The sequence below is a fragment of the Xenopus laevis genome, chromosome 4L (assembly GCF_017654675.1).
Source record: "Xenopus laevis strain J_2021 chromosome 4L, Xenopus_laevis_v10.1, whole genome shotgun sequence".
In the NCBI taxonomy this organism is placed as follows: domain Eukaryota; kingdom Metazoa; phylum Chordata; class Amphibia; order Anura; family Pipidae; genus Xenopus; species Xenopus laevis.
Window position 1 is genome coordinate 131,945,140 of NC_054377.1, and position 25,039 is coordinate 131,970,178.

Here is a 25,039-nt window from a genome sequence, read left to right on the forward strand (position 1 = left end):
TTTCCATAGAATCCACAATAGTGTCTTGAAAATACTTGGGTAATTTCCCCATGGTCCTTTACTAAAACACTCTTGTCCATTCAAAACTAGAAATACATTTAAGTGAAAATAAACCCTTCGCTCTAAATTTTTGCTTCTGCCAAATCCACAGGAAAATGTAAAAAAGGTTAGGTAGCTCCCATATAAATGTTTAATGTTTTGATTGTAAGCTCTTCAAACTACAGTAAAATATTCTGCTGCGGGCAACTCAGTCACGCTGTGAGCCACAGACTGCTGTAATAAACTGATTTAGAAAAAGGACAGCTTTAGAATGCCTAACTGCCAAACCATTAGAGTATTTTAATATAGCACACGGCTGTCCAAATAGAGGCCGACGGTCCTTTTTTGGATTCCAAGATGTTGTCTAGCCCCAAGCATACCCAAGATCTCCATAAATCTGTTTATAATAAGGTATTGTTTTATAATAATTCAGTCCCAAAAAATGTAAATTAGCTTACTACTAGGCCATAGTGTGGACAGATCAAAGCAGTGTGATTGCATCCTATTTGTTGTAAAGCCCCTTATGCTGGAATAAAGTGGGGAAAATGCTGCATTCTGGATAAAAAAAATGATAACTGCGTCCAAATTACACTTTTCACACAATGATCCCTTAAAAGAATTTCTTTTACAAAAATACAAATATGTTATTTGCAGATTCTGATTAGACAAAAACAGTCTATACATGGTATGGAGAACCAAATTACAGAAAGACTCGATTTCTGGAAAACCCAAGGTCCCGAGCATTTTGGATAACCCCATACCTGTATAAAGCATTATTACTTTTTTGGCTTTACTGGCCATTTAAGGCCAAAATCAAGGTCAGAGTCCTTTGAGCATATCTAGATCAATAAGTGCCTTATTGCTATCCAAGTATAAAAAGATTAGGCAGGTGCCACAGAGTGCCTTATTGCCTTCAGTGCAACACTTGTGACCAAAACCGGGGTTAATACAGAAATGCACAACAATACAATCAGAAACACAAAGTTCCAAGCCAGCATTCTAATCCTCGTCCAAAACGGAAGCCAGAAGAACATGAGCTTGTGAGGGCCATTATTTAGCAGGGAGCGTGTTCAGCATCAGCATTAGTCAGAGCATTCAGCATGACTTCATCCATTACTTTGTGCTCTGACACCCAGGCTCAGCACTCCGAGGAACGTGCCAGTGACTAGAAGGGACTTAATCCTTGCACTGTTCTGTCCCAAACATGTCAATCCCATGCTCCTCCAGCTGCTGGGAACTACAGATCTGTGAATTCATGGCTTTGGACCCAAGAAGTCTTTAAAGGGATACGGTCATGGGAAAACATGTTTTTTTTTTAAAAACGCATCAGTTAATAGTGCTGCTCCAGCAGAATTCTGCACTGAAATCAAAAGAGCAAACTGATTTTTTTATATAAAATTTTGAAATCTGACATAGGGCTAGACATATTGTCAGTATCCCAGCTGCCCCCAGTCATGTTACTTGTGCTCTGATAAACTTCAGTCTCTCTTTACTGCTGTACTGCAAGTTGGAGTGATATCACCAGGTAACCAGATAACCGCTCCCTGGTAGATCTAAGAATAATACTCAATAGAAAAAGTCAAGTCCCACTGAGACTGATTCAGTTACATTCAGTTACATTAAGCCTGCCAGAAAGCAGTTCCATCCTAAAGTGCAGGCACAAGTCACATGACTGGGGCAGCTGGGAAACTGACAATATGTCTAGCCCCATGTCAGATTTCAAAATTGAATATAAAAAAATCTGTTTGCTCTTTTGAGAATTGGAGTTCAGTGCAGAATTCTGCTGGAGCAGCACTATTAACTGATGCGTTTTGAAAAAAACATGTTTTCCCATGACAGTATCCCTTTAACTAGAAGCAGAAGTATGTATTTTAACAGTAATAAAATGTGCCTCATGCTCCTATATTTTTTCAAATGGTGTACTGTAACCCGACTATGTCACCCCTGCTCTACTATATGCTGGCTATGTTTCTTAAAGGGGTTATTCACCTTGAAATTAACTTTTAGTATTATATAGAGAGTGATATTCAAAAGAGCAAACAGATTTTTTTATATTTAATTTGGAAATCTGATATGGGGCTAGACGTATTGTCAGTTTAGGGTCAGACTGGGGGGGGGTCAGGGCCCACCGGGGCTGACACATCAGGGCCCTGCCCCCCAGTAACAGGGACCCCCGCCGGTAGCAGGGACCCCCGCTGCTCCTCCCCAGTGGCAGGGCCCCGCTGCCCAGTCTCCCCCCCCCGCCGGCCCAGTCTGACACTGTGTCAGTTTCTCAGCTGCCCCCAGTCATGTGACTTGTGCTCTGATAAACTTCAGTCACTCTTTACTGCTGTATTGCAAAATGGAGTGATATCACCCCCTCCCTCCCCCCCAGCAGCCTAACAACAGAACAATGGGAAGGTAACCAGATAGCAGCTCCCTAACACAAAATAACAGCTGCCTGGTAGATCTAAGAACAGCACTCAATAGTAAAATCCAGGTCCCACTGAAACACATTCAGTTACATTGAGTAGGAGAAACATCCTAAAGTGCTGGCTCTTTCTGAAAGCACATGACCAGGCAAAATGACCTGAGATGGCGCCTATACACTAATATTACAACTAAAAAAAAAAATAACTTGCTGGTTCAGAAATTAAATTTTATATTGTAGAGTGAATTATTTGCAGTGTAAACAGTGTAATTTAGACATAAAAACAACATCATAAAAATCATGACAGAATCCCTTTAAAGGTGAATCACCCCTTTTAACCTTTCAGTTTTAGAACTCTCTATTCAGCTCAGTTCAATACATATTGTCTGTTGTAGTAGGGAATAATACTGTATTCAAACGTATCATGGGGACTCACCCTAAACAGCATGGGGACCTGACTCATATTTTAGGATTCTGACCCATAGCTTCAGAAACCCTGTTATAATTGGCATAGATAGGATCTTAATTAAAGCACTAAATGACCCAACGCACAGGCCATCCTTATTGGCTTTTAGGAAAGGTGAAGTCAAAAGATACAGTGCTTCTTAACTACATTGCGCCATTCATTAACTCTAATTGATCTATTAAGACAGCATGAATAGCCGCCTGTCACTTGCAGCAATCATGTAGGGTCTTCTCTGTGTAACCTACTGGGACTGATAAAGCCTCGCTCCTGGTTTAAACGCTCGGCCGTAAATAACTTTGCTGAGCAATCAAAAACATCAGATGATTTCCCCGCACCCTGGAGGCACAAAGACAAAAGAGATGTCGTTCTGCTGGTTTAGGAAAGAATGAGCCATTAGCCAGCCATTTTTTTTCTGGTTTGGAATACAGCAAAGGGTGCAATGGCCAGGAGTGGTGCTACTTGGCACAAGCCATTCTTTCAATCTTTAGGGAACGGGTAGTTCACCAGAAATAAAGACTTTTTCCAATTACTTTCTATATTGTATGTGTGACCGTTTTTCTAATATGAAGTGTAATTTTTCACCTTCTAAAGCAGCTCTGGGAGGGGGGTTAGACGACTCTCTAAATTGTTCTAAATTGATACATTTAGTTGATACATTTCTCATCTTTGTCCCTGCTGAGCGGAATCCCTGAGCTTAATTAAAGGGAGCTACCAAACCAAAATTTGATAGAGGCCCACATAACACAGAAACTCCTAATATATCCATCACAGTTACCTGTTTCTTCAAAAAGTATGAATAAATGGCATTTTATATGCTGAAATCCATGAACACATGAGAAGTGACCAGCTCCATGTTGTAGCTCCCACCCTTCCCAGCTATAGTCAGGTGATCCCACTGGTGGCTAATAAAAGGGCAGCCAAGTTTGGGAGTTTTACTTTGAAAGCAGCTAGTAAGTTGTAGGTGAAACTTAGTCCCTTTGTAAAATGTATAATGAAGCAATAGAATTCTTAATGAATCAGATAAAATTGAGCGTAGGACTGGCCAGATATGGGATGACTTTGACGTAGTTGGCCAGCTTAAATATATTGCAATATATGGACAAACAATCCCTGTTTTGTTTAAAGGGTAAGGCATTTTTAGTAGCTGTATGCACAAAATGTCTCAATGTCTTGAAGGGATACTGTCATGGGAAAACATGTTTTTTTTAAAAACGCATCAGTTAATAGTGCTGCTCCAGCAGAACTCTGCACTGAAATCCATTTTTCAAAAGAGCAAACAGATTTTTTTTATATTCAATTTTGAAATCTGACATGGGGCTAGACATATTGTCAGTTTCCCAGCTGCCCCCAGTCATGTGACTTGTGCTCTGATAAACTTCAATCTCTCTTTACTGCTGTACTACAAGTTGGAGTCATATCACCCCTCCCCCCCCCCCCCAGCAGCCTAAGAACAGAACAATGGGAAGGTAACCAGATATCAGCTCCCTAACACAAGATAACAGCTCCCTGGAAGATCTAAGAACAGCACTCAATAGTAAAATCCAAGTCCCACTGAGACTGATTCAGTTACAAGTAGGAGAAATAACAGCCTGCCAGAAAGTAGTTCCTTCCTAAAGTGCAGGCACAAGTCACTTGACTGGGGGCAGCTGGGAAACTGACAATATGTCTAGCAATTTATAATGGGTTGAGTGCAGAGGACCACTTGTATTTGTCTATATATATATATATATATATATATATATATATATATATATATATATATATATATATATATATATATATATATATATATATATATATATATATATATATATACTGTAGATATGTAACTTTCTTTTTATAAGTTTACATCCTGTTTTACATAAATGAGTTCATATAAATAAGGAGGGTATTTATCCATGTAAGGTATGGTGCTCCATATTCTGGGAAGTCCAAGGTCCCAAGCATTACAGATAACAGGTTCTGTACCTGTATAGAGAAAACTATTAAAAACACTCAGAGTTTAGCAGCTTTCCTGCAGAAATTAAAGGGGGCATTGGAATTTACTCAGAAGCTTTATTTCCCCTTCAATAAAACTAGGACAGCTGGAATGAGGGAAGCATAAACACCGAGTGTATTTTTTAGGAAACATATCCCGCCAAAAACATCCGAAGTTTACAAAACCATGAAACTATCTTTCCTCGTTCTGTCACCATATTCTGCAAGAGGAAACCAGGAATGTGTAGCACTTGGCCCATTATCTGTCTTTCCCCTTCTGCTCATAAATTTCTCTAAATATTCAGCATCCTCTGCTGACTGAAATCTGTGTGCCAATCTAAATACAACGGGGAAATATAATTAGAAGTGCAGCAGGTGCTTATTTTGGAGGACTGTTCCATGGAATCTCATCCTGCCACCCTTACTCCTACCTCCATTTTCCCGGTTACTGACCTGGGTGGTGGGGGAACAGGAATTGATGCCAAAGTGAATTTGGCTCTTAAAGATGCCCTCACACCTGCAACTACAGGCAACTTTAAATAAAGAACATTGCACATATAAACTACACAATGGTAACCACTGTCCACCATGTCACAAAACATTGTTATTGTGCCCCTTTTTAGGTGTGCCCTCTTGTACCTGGTGTGGTGTTTGTGCAGGTGGCCTGTAGATGTCACTGTGCTCAGACTTATACTGTGCATGCTTCCTGGACAGCTTAAAAGTGGAAGTTACTGTTTTGTAATGGAGGCATGAGAGCCTGCTAATAAAGCACTGTTATACTCTCCTCATCCTCGGCTACCCAAAACATAACAGATTGACGACGAGATGGATTTTCTACCTCTGCAGCAGCCTGTACCTTTTCTTCTAAACCCTGGTGAGCCTACTATACCTTTTACTGCTTGGATCCGTATGTTTGAAAATTACATTATTGCTGCTGATCAAGGGGAGATTTCTGCTGCTAGAAAGCGTGCTTTACTTATTCACTGCCTGGGAGCAGAGGGACAACGTATATTCTATACATTACCATTACCTGATGATACTTTTGAAACTGCTCTTACTGCTATAAAGACCTTTTTCATGCCAAGAGTAAATGTGGTTGCTGAAAGATATAAATTCGCCAACGTGGACAGCGTAATGGCAAATCCACAGAACGATTTGTAGCAGCTTTGAGAGAGCTGGTTGTTACCTGTGAGTTTGGGAATCTAACAGATGAAATGCTAAGAGACCAAATAGTGGAAAAAAACAAACGTACCTCACATTAGAGAGAGACTGCTCCTAGAACAGGATTTAACCCTTGCAAAGGCTATTGCAGTTGCTAGCCAAATTGAAACAATAGTGGCAGAGGCTAAAACTCTCAGTCAGGGAACTGCTGGGAATGTACAGAGTGTGAATTCAGCACTGTGGCCTAATAATGCACAGCCGCAGGCAAAATACAGTGCTAAGGAAAGGGATTCACCTACACTGCAAAACCATACAGCAAATACAAATAGAAATACTGATTTCGCTGTGGCTCAACACAACACACTGTAAATCATGTTACATGTCCTGCAAAAGCTAAACGGTGCCGCAAATGCACAAAAGTAGGACATTTTGCTAAGATCTGCTGTAGTTCTGCTAAAGATGTTCATGAAGTCACTACTACAAATGTTACAGTATTAAGTGTGGATAAAGCTGGTACATTTATTCCAGACAAGTTTATATATCAGTGTCAGTGTCAGTACTGCTTCTGCTGACAAGGGACACTCCATTAACCTGATGCTTGATACAGGTTCAGCTGTTTCTATACTACCAAAGGATATTTTCTTGAAATACTTTGCAAAAGATCCGCTTGTTGCACCTGCCCTGAAACTGGTCAGTTACTTAAAGGATCCAATCCCTGTGCTTGGTTGCTTGCCAGTGACTGTACAATCTGAATCAAATACTGCAAAATGTGACTTTTACATTGTGAATAATGGTACTGCTATAATTGGATGTGATCTCTTTGCTGCATTAAACCTACAATTAGTTGACGGTCTCATTACTACGGCACCAGTGTCTGCCACACAGCCAGTGTCTAAAATTTCACCACAAAGCAACACTTCACTGGGCTGTGCAAATAACTTTGTACACAAAGTTAAGTTGAAATCAGATGTAAAACCAGTACCATTGCCTGATTCAGCATGGGAAAAACTTGCTATTGATATTGTCGGTCCTTTTGCAGATGCTCCTATAGACTCTAGATTTGGTATAACTTTGATAGATTATTACAGTAAATGGACAGAAATTGCATTTGTTTCTCATATAACATCAGCTACAGTAATAACATTTCTGTCTACATACTTCAGCAGAGAAGGTAATCCAAAGGAGTTAATATCAGACAATGGACCACGGTTTGTCTCATCTGAGTTTGAATTCTTTCTGAGAGAGGGGAATATTGTGCATAGGAAATCTTCAGTGTATTACCCACAAGCAAATGGAGAAATCGAGCGATTCAACAGAAGTCTGAAAGAAACACTACAGACAGCAAATCTTACTGGGAAATATTGGAAAGTATTTACAACAGAGTTCCTACATAACTACAGAGCAACGTGCCATGCAACAACCCAATCATCTCCAATTATTACATGGCAGACAGATGCGGACTAAGTTACATGTTGCAGACATCAAACTTCCACAAAATACTGTGCCTACAAAATCATCTACTGCTGACATTGTGAAACGTCAACAAGCCAAATGCAAGGCTTATACTGACAGAAAACGTGGTGCCAGAGAAGTGCCTGGATCTTTAGTCAAATTTAAGAAACCAGGAATACTGAAACAAGGACAATGTAAATTTATAACACCATTTGAAGTGAGACACCAGCGAGGACCATACACATATGAACTGTCTGATGGACGCATATGGAATGCAAGTCGTCTCGCTCCTGTTAGATATGACTTTGGAGAAGCTCCATTCGATGAAGGACATTTTCCTACTCCTGATGTCAACTGCAATGGGCCTGAAGAAAGTGAACCTATAAGGCGTACTGAGAGAATGGACTTCAACAGCTGGAGGGCTGCAGCTTGGCAATCCCTTGTATGTATCTGCTGTTGCTGCTTCTGCTCCTGGCTTTGCTCATGTTAGTGAAACAGTAAAGGAAGCCTGTGCCCCACCAGATATTTTTCCAATTTCCCCCTACTGTCTGCCTTCCTCTCCCTGCAGTCCTGCCCCTGTCTGATCAAGCAGCACATTGACTGAAGGGGATTCTTCTCAGCAAGGCATTATAGAACCTTCCCTTCTTAAAGACACATCAAGGCTTGGTGCATAATCTCTACATAGACTCTGGGGAGTACATACTTTTGTGTTTGTCACTCCTTATGGCATGCTCCATCTGAATAAGAAAAAAAAATCCCTATAATTGCCTCAAATTGTAATCAGAGTGCTATTAAATAATGTGTTTAAATTAAGAGAAACATGTGTAATTTGGGCTCAATGGCAGCCCTGCAGCTGTTGTTCCGCAGAAACAAGTTATTCCAACGCCATTATTTACATGCACTTTTCCACAACAGCTCGTTTTAACTAAAATCGCTGAGTGGGACACTAAATATCTGCATTTTTTTCTTATTTGCAACACGAAATGGTTACAAAATGGAATGGTAATTTTTTTTTGTCGCAGCTGCACATGCTCAAATGTGCGGGAATAAGATTTGTTTTTGTCAAAAGGATTTTAAAAGATAATTGGCTTCTTTTGTAGGCTTGAATTCCCTGTTACATTCAATTGCTCATTTAGTATGTTGTTAGAAATTGTACATATTATTCGAATTTATCATATGGTATAGCCAATAATTAAGCCAAAAGGCATCTACATGCATATAAATATGGCTAAACTATAGTGTGATTATAGGGTACAGGTTGGGACATGTCTATAAATAACACACATAGTGGAACTAGAAATGTTTCAAGGAAAGCATAGATTCCTGTTTTACTATTGAGTAGTGATGGGCGAATAAATTTGCCAGGCATGGATTCCCTGCGAATTTCCACGTTTCGCCACCCGTGAAGGTTTTTCATGTGTTTCGCAAATTCACAGGTGAAAAATCCGACAAAAAAAAAAAATTGTCGTGGGACAAAACTGGCGCGTGCATAAAAATTGTCACCCATCAAAATTATTTGGAGGCCCTAAATGACTAATGAATTTGGACAAAATAGTCACGCGTATAAAAATTGATGCTGCAAATTTTCACCCTTTTGCAAATTATTTGGCGAAGCGAAACGGGACAGATTCGCCAATCACTACTGTTGAGTAGGGATGAAAACATTTTTTGGTCTAGTATAGATTTGTGGCACAAGACACAATAGGACAGATTCCATTCAGAGAGAAAATTTATCTCATGGTTCATCACTTGAAAACTCATGGATGAGATTTAATTCAAGGAGGAAATACTTTTCTCCAAATTCAGTTCCAGTTTTTTCGCGTAGACTTCAATAGAGTTTTCACATGATAAACCCTGAATAGTGATGGGTGAATTTGTCCCATTACGTTTCTCCATGAATTTCGCAAATTTCCCTGCAAATTCGCGAAACTGGCAAAAAAAATTGCTAAACGGCGATTTTGATGCTGGCGACAATCTGGCACCCATTAAAGTCTATGGGCGTCCGCTTATCATCACCGGCGAAAGTGGATCTCAAATTGAATCTAGTCGATGAGTTTTTACATGATCAACCTTTTTCTCACTGAATTGAATCTGGCCCAATATAAGAAAAAGCACCAACTGACTTCAATGCATTTGGTTCAAGAAAAGTGTCCACTGAGTCCAATGCATTTGGTGTGAGAAAAAACATCCATTGACTCCAATGCATCTGAAAAAACATGGGGGAAAAATGGTCTTTGACGCCAATATGTTTTGTTAAATTTTCTGAGGTTTCATAAATTTTTCTGCAAAGCCTCTTTGTGTGAAGACAGACAGGGCTTCATAAACATGGGGCAGAGTTAGGACAGATCCGGTTGTGGCTGAGAGGGGTCACCCTGGAGATATCGGCTGGTCTGGAGGTGGTGGTAGCTCCAGGGTTCTCCTGTGCCAATAGACACAGCTTTGCTTGATTCAGAACGGAAGGCAGGACGGACTGAGCGTTGGCCAAACACAACTATATTGAAGTGCAAAGAGCGCATTTTGACACAAGTACCTTTAATGAAAGTAGTATGGGTGCAACTCACTGCAGGGGGAAATCACACTGCCCTTGTGGATATAAATAAGCCCTTATATTTCTTTGTGCCACGTAGCCAATAAGCCTATAGTACTGGGGTTACCAACAAGAACCTGTTATAAAAGGGCCCCTAGAAAACACAGTGTGCAGATTTGTAATGAAATCTAAGCAGCACTACATTAAAAGTGTTTGTTGGTGACTGTAAAAAGCAAAAATGCATTAAGCAGACAAGTAATTTTATGGCACAAGACTGCAACACAAACTAGTGTCTTCGTTGTTATTAATGATTTTAATCTAAACGACAAAATGAGTAAAACTTAAACATAGCAAAGGTTTAGAAAATAACCATTATTCATTACACTTTATAAAAGTTAGCGGGCTTCACTCTCTAAACACTAAATATATACAGTACCAGAATGCTGCCTTATGACAGCGATAAAAAATAGCCAGTGCTCTGCATTGTTACATGGGAAACAATATAAAACCATCCTGCACCCACCATAAATTTATAAACAAACTGCATAGTTATATAATTTCTATAACAGATATTACTCTGGAGGCTCTACCCAAACTTGGATATTAATCCTGGGTTGCACATGCATGGGGTGTTGTCATCTACTGTAATAGATGTGGGTGTCTAAAACAGTCTCAAAAGCTAAAACAAATGGCACAATTATATCAGCACCAACATACAGTTTATTCTATGCAGAATGAATATCACAATTGGTAGTTCATCTGCCCCATTAAAGAAATGCTTATGCTATGCCCTTGCTAATAAGACCCATACAACTATATATGAGAAAAAGAGAATCATTATGACCAGATATCAGTATTATTATGAAACAAAAATAGCTGAACCAAATCATATCATATCTGTCAGCCCTGGCTCTCATTCATTATGTTTGGAAAGGTAAGACCCCTCTTACACATCAAGAAGACAACGATTAAACCTTTAAAAATGTTAAATATATTGTAGTACCTTTCAGCTTCCTGGTCAGGTGTTAGCTGCTTGATTTCAAAAGTGTTAAAGCTGCTCATATCAACATATCCATCATTCTCATTGGCTGAGGACAAGGCCCTGCTTGGGTCTTCAAAAAATTCTGTGAATGTTCCAGCTCTGGCAGGTCTCCGTGGCGGAATCTGAATATTTTCATAGTCTGAGGTCATTGCTGGGATATTTTCATAATCTGAGGTGTCAGCATTAGGAAAAGAGATGGACCTGGGTTTGGTTAAGGGCAGTGGCATGAATGGTGGCCTTGATCGATCCTCGAAGGACTCAACCCTAGCCACACTTCGGTTAAACGCTTTAGATGCTCCTTTTCTCTTCATATCCTTATAGAAAAGCATGGCGGATGGGGAATCTGGACGGAAGTGCATTCCAGAACGGGCTTGCAGTTGCGGAGAGTTACCTAAGCTTCCTCTGTCTGTGTCCATGTGTCTGGATGCTCCATGGTAACTTGACTCTGAAGATGACCTGGATGAAGATACATTGACTTCTACATGAACTTTGTTTTCTGTCTTCTTCTTGAACTTCAAAGTGAGGAAACGTTTAAAGGATGACTTCTTTTTCTTATGGCACTTCTCAGAACACTCATTCTCAATTAAAAGCGATGGTGAGCTTTTAGTGATTGGCTTTTTGGTAATACTTGCAAGCTCAAAGGGAGGTGGAATGTCTACAACAGAATTGGGAATTGGGAGTGAAATTCTCTGTGAAAAACTCCCAGATGAACTAATTAGATAAGGAGAGGAAAAATTGACCACCATATCAGACTCTATATAAAGCGAGACTGTGTTCTCCCTGCCTTCCACTGAGTAGGAACGAGGGTAGGGAATGAAACGGCTTGGCTTCCTGGGTAGTGCTCTGCCTGCTTCAATTGGCTTGGTCTCCATCTTTTCACATATGGCTTTTATCTCACTGTTTGACAACTGAGAGTCAAACTCTGCCCCAGTTTCTTCTGGCACAGTCTCAGGAATTTTTCCAGAATAGGACCTGGTTCTTGTTACAATGTTTTTCCTGTCTACATTGAGTAAATGATTTTCCCCTTCACAGACACTATCATCTGTGCAATAAGGTCTCTGTGTATCACCATCCTTCCTGTTCTGTGCAGACTCTTCAGCACTGAGCAGCATTCTGCTTCTTGACTGTGCACTATCCTCAAGAACATAAGGATTGACTTCATCCTCCTCCACGGGTTCAGTGATTACCTCAGACACTGGTAAAACATCTGCTGAGTCAACCTCTTTGACCTCCCTTTCCTGATCTTCAGTTGAGTAGTGTGTGGTGTCAGCTAAATCCCCTTCATTTACCACAACATGACTAACAGCAGATGGTTCTTCATCACACCCATCACTTCCCTCTTCAACACCTGTAAATGTGACCTGTGCGTGAGTGGTTTCCAGTTCTCTGCTACGATTATTGTCAGAAAAACATTCCTTGTCATCAGTCACAGTCTGTATTAGAAGTTCTGAAACAGAGTTATTGCCCAAGCCATTCTCCAAAGCCACCATTCCTTCCAAAGGCTCATTTGGTTCTTCAGAACCTTCATTTTCATAAGGCACAATTAGACAACTATCATCTATGCTGTCCTCATGTGCAGTTTCTTCACTTGATTTAAAAAAGTTTGTAATTATTCCTTCTTTATTATCTAATATTATATTGTTTAATGACAACGCGTTCATTTCATGTATTGTATCTTCCTTTTGTTCTCCTTCCCCATCACAGAAGGACGATAAAATGGGCAATGTTAATTCACTGTTATGAGTAAATGAGTCTTGTCCATCATCATTCTCTAAATCAGCAACATCCCCAGTAAACTGGAAACTATCTAAAGATTCTGCAACTAAATCCTGCTCAGTTTCTGAAGCCTCACCACACTGGGTATTGTCACAGACTATAAAGTTCTCCAATGGTTCAACATTTACTAAATCCACTTCTGTTGATACAGGAGACTCATTGTGTTCCTTGCAAGGAGTCTCTTCAGTGTTTGTATTTCCTTCACAACAGGTTTTATCCACTGGGAGTTCCTCAAAATAAACATCTGTCAAAATAACATCATCACAACCCATGTTCTTTAGATTTTTGTCATTTGCTTTGTTTTCTGTGTTGCACTCATTGTGATCCAATGGCAAAAAATCCTCAATATCCCCAAGATTATTTTTAAACAACAAGGTCTCACAACCAGAATGAGGCACCAAGCTGTCTGCCTCCGCAGTGGATGAAGACCTCAAGCTTAAAGCGTCTGTGTTGTCACTGTCTTCTAATTCCGTAGATTCTCCCGATTCCACCTCTCTTGAAGGAACACTGTCTGGGTTCCCACTGTCTTCTTCTTGTACTCCAGAGGGGCTGTAGCTCTGATTATCACTTATATCAACTTCTTCTTGAGGGGTTTCCCAGGTATCGAATGAAGAGCTGTGTTCACATTCAATATCAGTGTTTTCTTCGTCTGTAAACTGGGAGTCAGGAACAGTGCTGTAATCCTCAAATGTCATGTCCGGTGTGTCTGACTCTGAGCACTCCAGACTGTATTGATCAGTATTTGAAATATTTTCCACAGGACAAACCACTTTCCCATTAGCACATTTATTAAATGAATTATTAGCATTCACTGTGGATCGTCTTTCCGAGGAAGGGGACAGCACAGGCTTTGGAGCAATAGGAGGTTTGGGACCCCTTGACATTGAGTTTGTTTGACGAACGAGGCCAGCTCTTGAGATCAGAGGAGAGGAGTTCTTAAGAAGAGGAACTGAACTGAATGAGTCAAGACCTTGCGGCTTTGGTGCTAGAGTAGGTTTGGTGATCTCTGTAGAACAGAAGATAAAACAGAAGATGTTGTAAGCTACAATGCTATGCCACCTATTTAGCATGCTCATAACAATACATACCATGTCTTTAGGCAATCACAATAGATGTATTTATTTTTTTATGGGGCATATGCACACCCTATACCATGTGATCAAGCAGTTGAAGGAAATGTGTGGTTATTAACAAGTAATTGTTTATAAAGCATTGGACTGAAAAAATTGTACTGAGATATTCTTTGATATCACTAAGATTACGGCCAAAATTATGATCAAAATTATGGCTCAAAAATATCAAAGGAAAGTTCCCTGAACTGTTCAATTAAATGAGTTGTTCATCTATAAATTAACATATGACAATTTGCAATTGGTTTTTATTTTTTATTTGTGGCTCTTGAGTTATTAAGTTTTTTATTCAGCAGCTCTCCAGTCTGCAATTTCAACAATCCGATTGGAAGTGTCCAAATTACCCTAGCAACCATGCATTGATTTGAATAAAAGACTTGCATATGAATAGGAGAACACCCGAATAGAAAGATGAGTAATACAAATACATCTGTAGACTTACAGAGAATTTTTTTTAAGATGGGGTCAGTGATCCCCCTATTTCAAAGCTGAAAGAGTCAGAAGAAAAAGGTAAATAATTAAAAAACTATAAAAAATATATATAATGAATACCAATTGAAACTTTGAATCAACCATTCTATAACATACTAAAATTTAACCTAAAGGTGAATCACCTTGTTAAGCAAAGAAATCCTTTGTGCCCTTTATGTGACAACTCTGCAGACATTTACTTCAAAGAAGGAGACACTTGCAGAGATGTGGGTAACCCTTTATCAGGGGTGCTAAGGAGGGCCAGACTTCCAGTAAGAGAGATGGAGCTCAACTGTACCCTAACCTTTAATTTGTAGGGCCCTCTAATCCTATTGTACTCTGTAACCCTTGTTTGTTATCCTCCATTTATTCTCTGTTTGTTATAACTAAGGTAAAGCACTGCGTATCTTTTCGGCGCTATATAAATAAATCATGATGATGATGGAGCTGTGCTTCCACATCCCTTTGCAAAAATGGTCCCATCACTAAAATGAACCAGGCTTTTGGCTCAGCAGCTCTCTTTGAAGGTAGGTCATAGAGTCACAAACCCTAGGGTTAACCGACTATACAGTTAGGGGCATATTATGCTGCATAAAAAACAGTGAGATAACTCACCACACTTCGCTAGTAAAAAATGGCGGAACATTTTTACGCGTTTTTTCTTCGAGTGCCAGAAGCAATGTAAAATAACGGCAGCAAATCTGGTGTGCGCATAGCATAAAATTACACATTTATTTATTTTACACAGCTTTTAACACTGTTTTTTTTTTTTTGGTGAATTTTGTTTTACACAGTATAATAAATATGTCCCTTAGGGTCACTCACAACTAATAACTTAAAGAGCTGGTGAGCTGAAAGCCTGCTATTAGTAGTCTAAACTGCTAATATCTCAGAAACCACAAAAATTTATGGAAATTGCAAAATTGCCCAGAGAACCACTCTAAATAAGTTTGGATCAATTCATGTTTTTAGGTTTAGTTCCCCTGTATATAGCTGTATTCCTATCTCAGCTCTTTCATGCAAGCTGGTTGTTGTGCTGTATACTCTGATTCTTGGAGCTGTGGACCTTTCATTACCAAAATGCTTGTACTTTTAAACCAAGGGATCTACTACCAGCATTCATAACATTTCACAAAAGTCACGAGTACTGTATCTCTGATGGGACATTCCCAGGGGAAATGCTTCCTTCCTGTACCCATGGGGCACATGATTTTGTTTCCTAGTAAACACCCTGCTACTTTCCACCCTCAGTGTTTACAGGAAATTATGTAGTACAATAAATAATCAGGGAGTGAGGTCACTTCCTCGTCAGAACAACAGTCTTTATATTGTCTGGGTGCCCTCGACTGAACAGCCATTGGTCTTGTTTTTAGATGTGTCTCGTTTGTCAGAGCATGTATAAATACGTATATTATTTATTATCAAAATCTTTTCAGTGCCTTTGATTTGATGCAAACTTCATGATGTTCTTAGTAAGATTATCCATATAGTAAAAGGATTTTAAGGGATAGAATGAAAGTAAGCTGGAATGGAACAAAGGCTAAATGATGAAGGATGGAGAAATTAACAATACCAGAAGGAGTGAAAAAGGTAAGAGTCTAAATTCTCTGGTGCTTGATGGCAAGATCACACCATTAAATTCTGGAGCCACAATATGAGTGGCATTTTAGGAGTGTGCATTAATAGTGGACATAAATGTTGCTGCCTCATGTACAGAAGCATTTATTAGTACTATCCCTCTATCTTTTGGGGGGTGGGGGGCAAGTGGGAGAGCCCAAAGCACACTGCCCAGGGCCCCATTTTATCCCATTCTGGCCCTGGTTGTGCAATTGAATATCCTTCACATAGCAACCTTTAATAAAGGAGAACTAAAGCTTAACTAAGAAGTAGGCTCAGGGGTGGATTCCATGTGGCGGCGCCCCAAGGCCGCATGGTCCCCTTGCCGGGCGCGCACGCCCCTCCCCCGCAGCATAGTCCTAGTGCCGAAAAGTTACTGCCCACAACTCCTCTTCAGCGCATGCGTAAGCGCGCTGTCAAGCACCGGAGCACTGGGGAACTTTGAGTCCCCAGTGCTCCTTAGTGATGCGGCTGGGTGGCATGCCACCCCCAAAATGTTGCCGCCCTAGGTCTCGCCACAAATCCAGGCCTGAGTAGGCTAGAAATGGTGTACATTATGTTTTGGGCTTCTGTACCAGCCCAAGGCAACCACAGCCCTTTAGCAGTAAAGATCTGTGTCACCAAAGATGCCCCAGCAGCTCGCCCTCTTCTTTTCTGCTGATTCACTGCACATGCTCTGTGCTGCTGTCACTTATTGAGCTTAGGGACCCACTCACAATATACAGTACACATAGAATAGAAATGTCACAATATAAGGCTGATTAGTAATTAATACAGATAATTACTACATGGCAACTCAGAAACCAGTGCAATTAGCATCAGAATTTAATAATCAGCCCTGTAGCATCATCTTATATTACAGACCAACCTCATTTTCTGCTGGATAATTAGTGACGACCCCTAAGTTTAGCTTCTCAACAGCTGCTCAGAGCCCACTGAGCATGTGCGTGTCACAGACACTTTCCAAGATGGTGACCCCCTGTGACAAGTTTGAAGTCCTGGATCATTGCTGCTATTGACAAGCTGAAACTTTAGGCTGGTGCAATAAGTTCAGTATATAAAACATGGCGTTTTTAGCAATATTCATTTTTAGGTTTAGTTCCCCTTTAAAAGTTTTGCAAACTGCTCATTTGCCAGCTGAGTGTTCATTGGTAATGATAAATATGGGTGGCCCACCAGAGAACCTGCCCCTTAGCCCTAGGCTCCATGGTTTCTTCTGCCAATCACTGCCATCAGATACACCTTCAAACTACAGTGCTGTGGCCCAAAAGAAATAGTGGCAGTTAGTGGGCAGGTGGAATTATTTCTGATACCCTGGTGGTTCAAATTTCCAAGAATGAGGAGAGTACTCATAGATAGCAATTTATGCTGTGATGTGTTTATTCAGGCTATTACCTGGTGGTTCAGTTTGACCCTGGAGCAGGGAGGTGCCAAGCTATGAAAATATGAGCAGAGGTAAATGGTAAGGACCACCATATGGGGTTGTGCAATGGTGACAATTTTCTGATCATAAACCTGTAAATAAAAGTTTGTTTTTGTAACTTTTGTCATTTGCACAGTGTGAATTACTAGGAAAATGGGACAAGGGCATGTGCATTGATTAACAGAGCCAGGCCAAATCTAGCAGGTTTCCTAGGCAAGCCCCAGATCAGCCTGTCACACTGAGGTGTCAAATGGAGGAATGGCTTGATGAGCGGGGAGACCAGTGGGAGTGGAGATGCGTTATCACCATCATGGATCACATTGGCGCACTAGGGGTAGGAAGGTAGATGAGCCAAACAAGGGGCAGGCAGGTAGATGAGGTACATGCCTAGTAACCCCTCCCCCAATGTTGTAGCCTCCCCTTTGGTTCTGGCCCAGTAGATCAATTCCTTTTTTTTATATACACATATCACATCTACAGGCATTTTAAGGACACTTATAGTGGCACCAAACTCAAACAACATTCAGGCTATAAATGCAATGTAGTGCTTACATGTAAGATGGAGCTGATGTCCTTGCCTTTAAGTACAGGCCATAAATCAAAGGCAGATGTGTGAAATGTTGTTAGCTTCACAAATTACTGCAGATTGCGCAAATTATTCTTTAGACCTGCTTTGAGGTTAAACATTTCTCAGGGTTTATGCCTCTATTGGCCTATTTGCTCCATTCAGTTTGGTGTTTATTTGTACAGGCATAGAATCCCTTATCCGGAAACCCGATATCCAGAAAGCTCTGAATTACGGAATGGCTGTCTCCCATAGACTACATTTTATCCATATAATCCAAATTTTCAAAAATTATTTCCTTTTTCTCTGTAATAATAAAACAGTAGCTTGTACTTGATCCCAACTAAGATATAATTAATCCTTATTGGAAGCAAAACCAGCCTATTGGGTTTATCTAATGTTTAAATGAATTTCTAGTAGACTTAAGGCATGAAGACCTAAATTACAGAAAGACCCGTTATCTGGAAAACCCCAGGTTCCGAGCATTCTGGATAACAGGTCCCATACCTGTACTGTACAACCTAAACATGTGCTGTACTTAGGGCTCATCTGTATAATGACAATGGAGTCCAGCCAGATCCCAGGTGTAACCTAAACTCTGAACTTGCAGCTGCTGCATTTAAGTTTGAAGCTGAGACTAGATACTATAAGAACTCTTCTTTGTATCCAATTATTGGTTTAATTGGCCCATACGTGCCATTTGGTATATTAGACATTGAAAAGAATGGGCAGCACAACTGTATGTTACATAATATCAATATTCCAGTGCTTTAGATCTGAAATATGTATCAAACCTTTAGTTTAAGAGGCTACAGTTACCATTTAATATGTAATGTTTTCTATCATAACAACCTGTGAGTGTAACAATGGTAAAAGGCTGGCCTATGGGAGATTAGACAGGCTGGTACCTGCAGACCTGCATACTAAATCCTTCTCTAGCATCATACATCTTAGCTTTGAATTTAATTCACCAGATTTAGAATGTAACCGGCTTTAAAGGATAGTAATACTAGAAGCGAATGTGCTTTTTTGATGAATGCAGTGAAACCTATATATGAATTAGATATGCATTGCTGTGTGATATTCTTTTGCACTCACTGGGGTGGGGGGGGGGAAGCAATTTATCATGGTCTTATCATTTCCTGTCTTGCCATACCAAGTTACAGTGTGATGACAAGGAAGTGGCTTATGCAATGAAACAAATCCTCCCCCCAAACAGCTAGTTACACAACAATTGCCTTGTGCTATTTTGTGGGAAATGCGTAATGTAGTTTGGCTTTATGGTGCTGCTGTTCCTTTATGGTGCCCTATATATATATATATATATATATATATATATAGGGCAATATATATATATATATATATAGAGGAAATCAATTTGCAAATGTCTGGGTGTACAATAAAGTCAAAGGTCTAGACAAAGGTCTAGTGGGGCAGAAACTTTGTTTTTTAGTCTCTAATCATCGTAATTAAACTTTATGGGGGGAATGCAATATGTTTCACTTGTGCAAATAACCTGTGCAAAGACGCTTGCGAACGTTAGCGACCATGTTTGCGTTCTTTTTGGCTGATTAATGACCTAGATCACAAAGTTCGCAAACAAATGGCTTTTGCGAACATTCGCAGTGTATGTAATAAAATTTCACAATAGCGAAGTATTTTTGCTGCAAAATATTTAACAAAACTCCAGAGCAGGAGTTAATGCTAAACCTTTGCTTAGTGATAATGCGCGTTGTAATATTCACCAGCGAATGGTTTCACATTGCGAACAGTGCTAAACATTTGCAAAAAAAGACACCATTTTAAATAACGCTTGCAACTCTAAATTATATTCCCCCTTAAGTCTTTTTTGGCAAGTCCTGTGCTATGCCAAACTCTTTTCGGCACATACACGAGCCGAAACGTTGATCAATAAACATGGAATACAATCCATGGAAACATGGAATAAAACATGGAACAAAAATCCCAAAAGCCATGAATATCTTGTAAATTATATCCTTATAAATGGTGAGTTCTGATGTCATTTCAGTCACATGACTCACTGAAATGTGTGTATTATAATAAATAAAGTATCCCCTGTTGCAAAATATGGGGGGCCTTCAGCCTCATGTTTTTAGATGATCATGAAACTCCTCGGTAACTTATAATATCCTTATATTTTACAAGAGGGGGTACTTTATTCACTATATATATATATATATATATATATATATATATATATATATATATATATATATATATACTGTATATATACACACATACAGACAGCACCCTTGAATGGCTAACTTTAGAATGATTTTAGAGGGTTGCCAAGACCCAGTTGCATAACTGCAAGGGTGCAGGTTATGCGACTGTATCAGGGCTAGCAACTACTCCAGAGGTTATTTGTACTAAGGATTCATTCCTTCCCATTAGATGTCCAAGACAACTGATAAATAAAGTGGCCAAACCTAAATTAGACACAGAGGGATAGGGGATGAGGCTGGACAGGTGGTGTGGGAGAGATATGCAGGTGGGGTGACCTATGGTGTAAATAATGGGGCGTACAGATTGTGATGGGGCCATAAGAGGTACACTAACATTAGTGCTGCAGAAGCAAGAAACTATGGGGCAAATTTAATAAAGGGCGAAGTGACTAACGTCAGCGAAAATTCACCAGTGTGATGTAAATTCGTTACTTCGCCGATTTACTTACGGGCGCTGGCATAACTTCGCTAGCAAAGGAGATAGACTCTAGCGCTACTTTGCACTCTTACGCCAGGCGAAGTTTCATTCTGGCTAAAGAGCTTTACTTCGCAAATTCACTAAGATGCTCATTTTACTGAACGTTACCTGTTCTGCCAGACTTGCGTTCGCCACCTCAGACCAGGCGAAGTGCAATGGAATGTATACGGCTTCTTCAATTTTTATTTGAAAAAATTGCTAAGTCCAAAAAAACGCTGGCTTCTTTTACTTTTTTCAGGGTGATAGGTTGCAAAAGTCCGTAAATTTTTTTTGGGTACCCGGGCTCCCCCCTTTTTTTTGCTACCATATGGCACATAAACTATACACTGGGCTCATGTGTAGGGCATTATAACAACTCTATTTTATTTTATTAATGTTCCCTGGGCTTGTGTAGTGTAATGTATTTGATGCAACATATACGTGCACTGTACTTTCACTTCCCGTCGTATGCAAATTAGCCAACGATAACGCAACTTCGCTTCGCTTGCCTCAGTAATGCTAGTGAAACTTTGCCAATGTTTGGCACCCTGGACCCAACATTGGATTTTAGTGAATTAGCGCTGTCCTGGTGAATCTATGCCTAGTGAAGTGTTGTGATGTGAGCGAAGCCGTCGCTGGTGAATTTACGGAGGTTAGTGCCCCTACCTTTTTAAACAAACTGCGGAGGGCCACAGTTGCAATATGTGTACTGGGGTCCCTATGTCTCTAATTACTCAACTGCCAGCATTTCTGTTTCCTTGTAAAATATTTATAAGCTAAAAGGTGCTTCTATAGACCTCCAGCATACCTTACAATATATACTCCACCTACAGTCTGCTGCTTCCTCTTCCATTCATTCAGTCCAATGGGCAAGTAGCAGAATTATGGGGTATCCTGTCAATTTAAATCTCCAGTATTTATAATTTTTAACCTGTCAAGGCTACAAGTGCTCTGTAAATAGATATAAAGTCCCTTCATTTATGGATGTAAGTCTTTGTCCCAGTGACCACACCAGCAGCTCAAGTGTTAAAAAGAGGCCAGAAACTGTAAGCAATGGCAGGAAGGAAGAAATGGATCTGTAAGGAATATCCTGTTACTGTGACCCACTCCCTAATCTCAGGGACACATTCGGAGCAAATGTTTGTCCTCAGGATGGAAAAGTGGAGACAGCTTTCACAACTATTGTGCTGCCACCTGCTGGACACACAATTGCTGCTAATAAAACCCCCTTTCAAATTGGGATTAATGGGAGCGTTTGAAAGAGCGCACCTGTGTCATTAAATGGTCCTGTATTTTGTATTGAGATAAATGAATGAGCGGTGTGGGGATCACAAGAGCCACAGTTGCATGTATTGATATTCAGTCTATCACAGTTTGGTCCCTGCTCAGTGTCTGATTGCCTTTAGACTCCAGATTGAGCAAACACAATGCCCTAAGTGAATTGCAAGACTGAAGTCTAGTCTCTTCATCATATATCACATTTAAAATGCTATTTGTTTCTTGGGGGGGGCACTCCCAAAATACAAATCACAAAGGGACACAAGGGATAAATCAGTGGTTGCTCTGTGACTAAATACATTGTAGAGCAGAAGGGTTAAACTGTTAGGGTTAACCTATTAACTCTCACAGTGAACAGTTTTATTCTAGTCCAAGACATTCCCCTTAATTAAAAATAACCTTTGTCAGAACAGGTTAAATGAGAAAAAGTCACAAAGAGGCAAGGAAAGACCCCTGAGACATTAGAGTGTGGGTGTCATTGGCAGATTCAATAGAGTTGTCTAGTAGGATTTATTTAATAGCTCGGTGATCTTGCTTGGCCGCAAAGGGTGAATGACCTGGAGCACCCAAAGGGAAGGGTGGCCTCACACAGCAGAAGCAACACAACTGTCACTAGGAGAATCAAATCACTGAGCCAAAGAGCTTGCAATTTAAGGGTGTTACTATTTCACAGGAGCAGAGGGAGGTTATGTATTAATTAAAGTTTTTATTCTAGGCACAATAAAGTTATAACCCAATAATACTATAACAAATTCCATATAATGACAGGGACAGAGACCAGGCACAGTATAAGCAAGCGCAGCACACACACAGTACAGTATAACATGACATACCTGTGCTCATCTTCCAAGCTCCCGAAAAGTTTAAGAGATGCCCCCCTGTGCTCAGACCATTCTCCAGGTTGCAGGGGGCACAGAGTGTGGTGGGCACAGTCCCCCAGCAGTAATAGAGTGTCAGCTGATCATTGGCTTCCTGGTCCCAGGCTGGAGATAGAGACACAGAGATCCCTGTGCTGCAGCTGCTGCTGCTTGTGTGATTGCAGCGCACTGACTACATCTCCTCCAGCAGCAGCAGAGCAGGCATTTCCCTTCCTGCAGAGGAAGAGCTGGGGACCCATTGCCAAACAAGGGACTGGGGAGAGGGACCGGCATTTAAAGAGACAGTGTTTTTTTCCCAAGGAGCTAACCAAGGAAATCACGTAACTGTGGGGATTATTCTCATGCACAGTATACAGGGAAAAGTAATGCACCTAACGACTGTCCTAACCTTAAAGCACTGATACGTCTTCATTTATATCCAAATACCAGGGGTTCCTGCTTTCTACCCTCTATAAACACACAGCAATAAAGGTCCTTAATATATATAACAGGGTTGTATACATGGATGTCCGTTGAATATTTTCCATTGGGAGCAATTAAGCTAATACAACATAGGGTAGTATCTCACTAAAGATTAACCTATTCATGACAATGCAGAAGATAACCTAAATAAAGGAGAAACAAACCTCTTATTAAAAAAAACTCTACCCCCTCCCTCCTCACTCCCAGCCTAGCTGCTACCCCGGGCAAATGCCCCTAACTTTTTACTTACCCCTTTGTGCAGATTCAGGTATCAAAGTTCACTGCAGCCATCTTCCGGGTCTTCATGTATTCTTCTCGCGCTTCAGCGATTTCCATCCCTTTCGGTGCAAACGGAAAAAATTACTCCAACTGTGCATGCGCCGCTACGCCGGTCTCATTCTCTGATTACCGAAGAGAAGAAGATGGCTGCCGTGAACTCCGATCCCTGAATCTGCACCGAAGGGAAACTAAAAAGTTAGGGGCATTTAACCGGGGTAGCAGCTAGGCTGGGGGAGAGGAGGGAGGGGGGTCTATGTGGGGTGGGGGGGTGAGGTTTTTTTTAATAAGGGGTTTGTTTCTGCTTTAAGGCTTGCCATGGGGTGGGAAGTTTAAAAAACTTTTGTGCTGTTGGGAATTACATTTACAATTTCTTGGAACTAGCTAAAGAAGTCAGAGTGGGGGCCACTGCCCCCTCTTGCCCCTTCTGCTGACACCCATGGTTGTATACATATATTCAATATTTTATGATGCTACTCCCCTCCCATCAATTCCAGTACCTAAATATCAGCACCTGCACCTGGAACAGCTCCATTTCCCTCAGGTCTGGACTGGGAGTAAAAACAGGTCCTGGCATTCCAAGTACAGCAAGGCCCAAACAGCCCCCCAACAGCCCACTAAATAGTGACCGTCTATTGCATCTTACAGCAGCCCCTCTGGCATTAGCCAGAACTTACAGATTACCAGTCCAGTTCTGCTCTCCCTCCTGCAATAACTGACTCACAGCAAGCCAACCCCAGAGCACCTACCTGCATCTTCCGTCTCTATATACATGCACCTCTTACATATACAAATCCATCAGAAATATACACTGTGGGGCCTATTTATCATACTGTGTAAAAAACAGGGTGTTTATTAAGTTGGGTATTGAGACCACATACTGTACCCCTGTGTGAAAATCTGGGATAAAATTAAGCAGTTGCATGGAAATGCCATGAGAAAATATAAAATATGTTGTTCACCCATCGAGGTATTTTATACATCTCTTTTCAGATAGTGTTTAACTGGAACTTGACGCTTGAATTTTTCCCATTGACAGATTAAGTAAGGTCTGCAGTGGGGTAATATAATTTATGGCATTAAAAGCTGCTTTTGGGTAGTGTAAAAAAAAAGCACACACCTTGATAATACACTTTTTGCACTGTTTTGTTTTTTTTAGCATTTATCGTTTTACACAGTATGATAAATAGGCTCCTTATTGTACACACCAGTCTCCATCCAACCAGCCTTTACATCTTTATACAGCCACGTCAATTTGTATACAGCTTGATATACAAACATTCCACTCTTAATTGCATCTGTTTTTGCCCTTTGCTTGCCACCTTCCTCTGTTGCAGAGTTGCTGTAGGTCTCTCTGCTCCGTTTTGGAGAGTAGAGACCCTGGGC

At 40.5% G+C, this 25,039-nt stretch overlaps 1 protein-coding gene across 1 annotated transcript in view; it reads right to left on the bottom strand.

The window, feature by feature from the left end:
* Positions 1–23,092, bottom strand: part of fgd5.L (FYVE, RhoGEF and PH domain containing 5 L homeolog) — a 117,123-nt gene extending 94,031 nt beyond the window's left edge. Inside the window, exons 1-2 of the mRNA XM_018259058.2 lie at positions 22,871–23,092; positions 11,036–13,856 (exon numbers count right to left, since the gene is read on the bottom strand). Coding sequence (XP_018114547.1) covers positions 11,036–13,856; positions 22,871–22,880 — 2,831 coding nt within the window. The 5' untranslated portion in view covers positions 22,881–23,092. The remainder of the gene's footprint in view (positions 1–11,035; positions 13,857–22,870) is intronic.
* Positions 23,093–25,039: the final 1,947 nt, after the last annotated feature.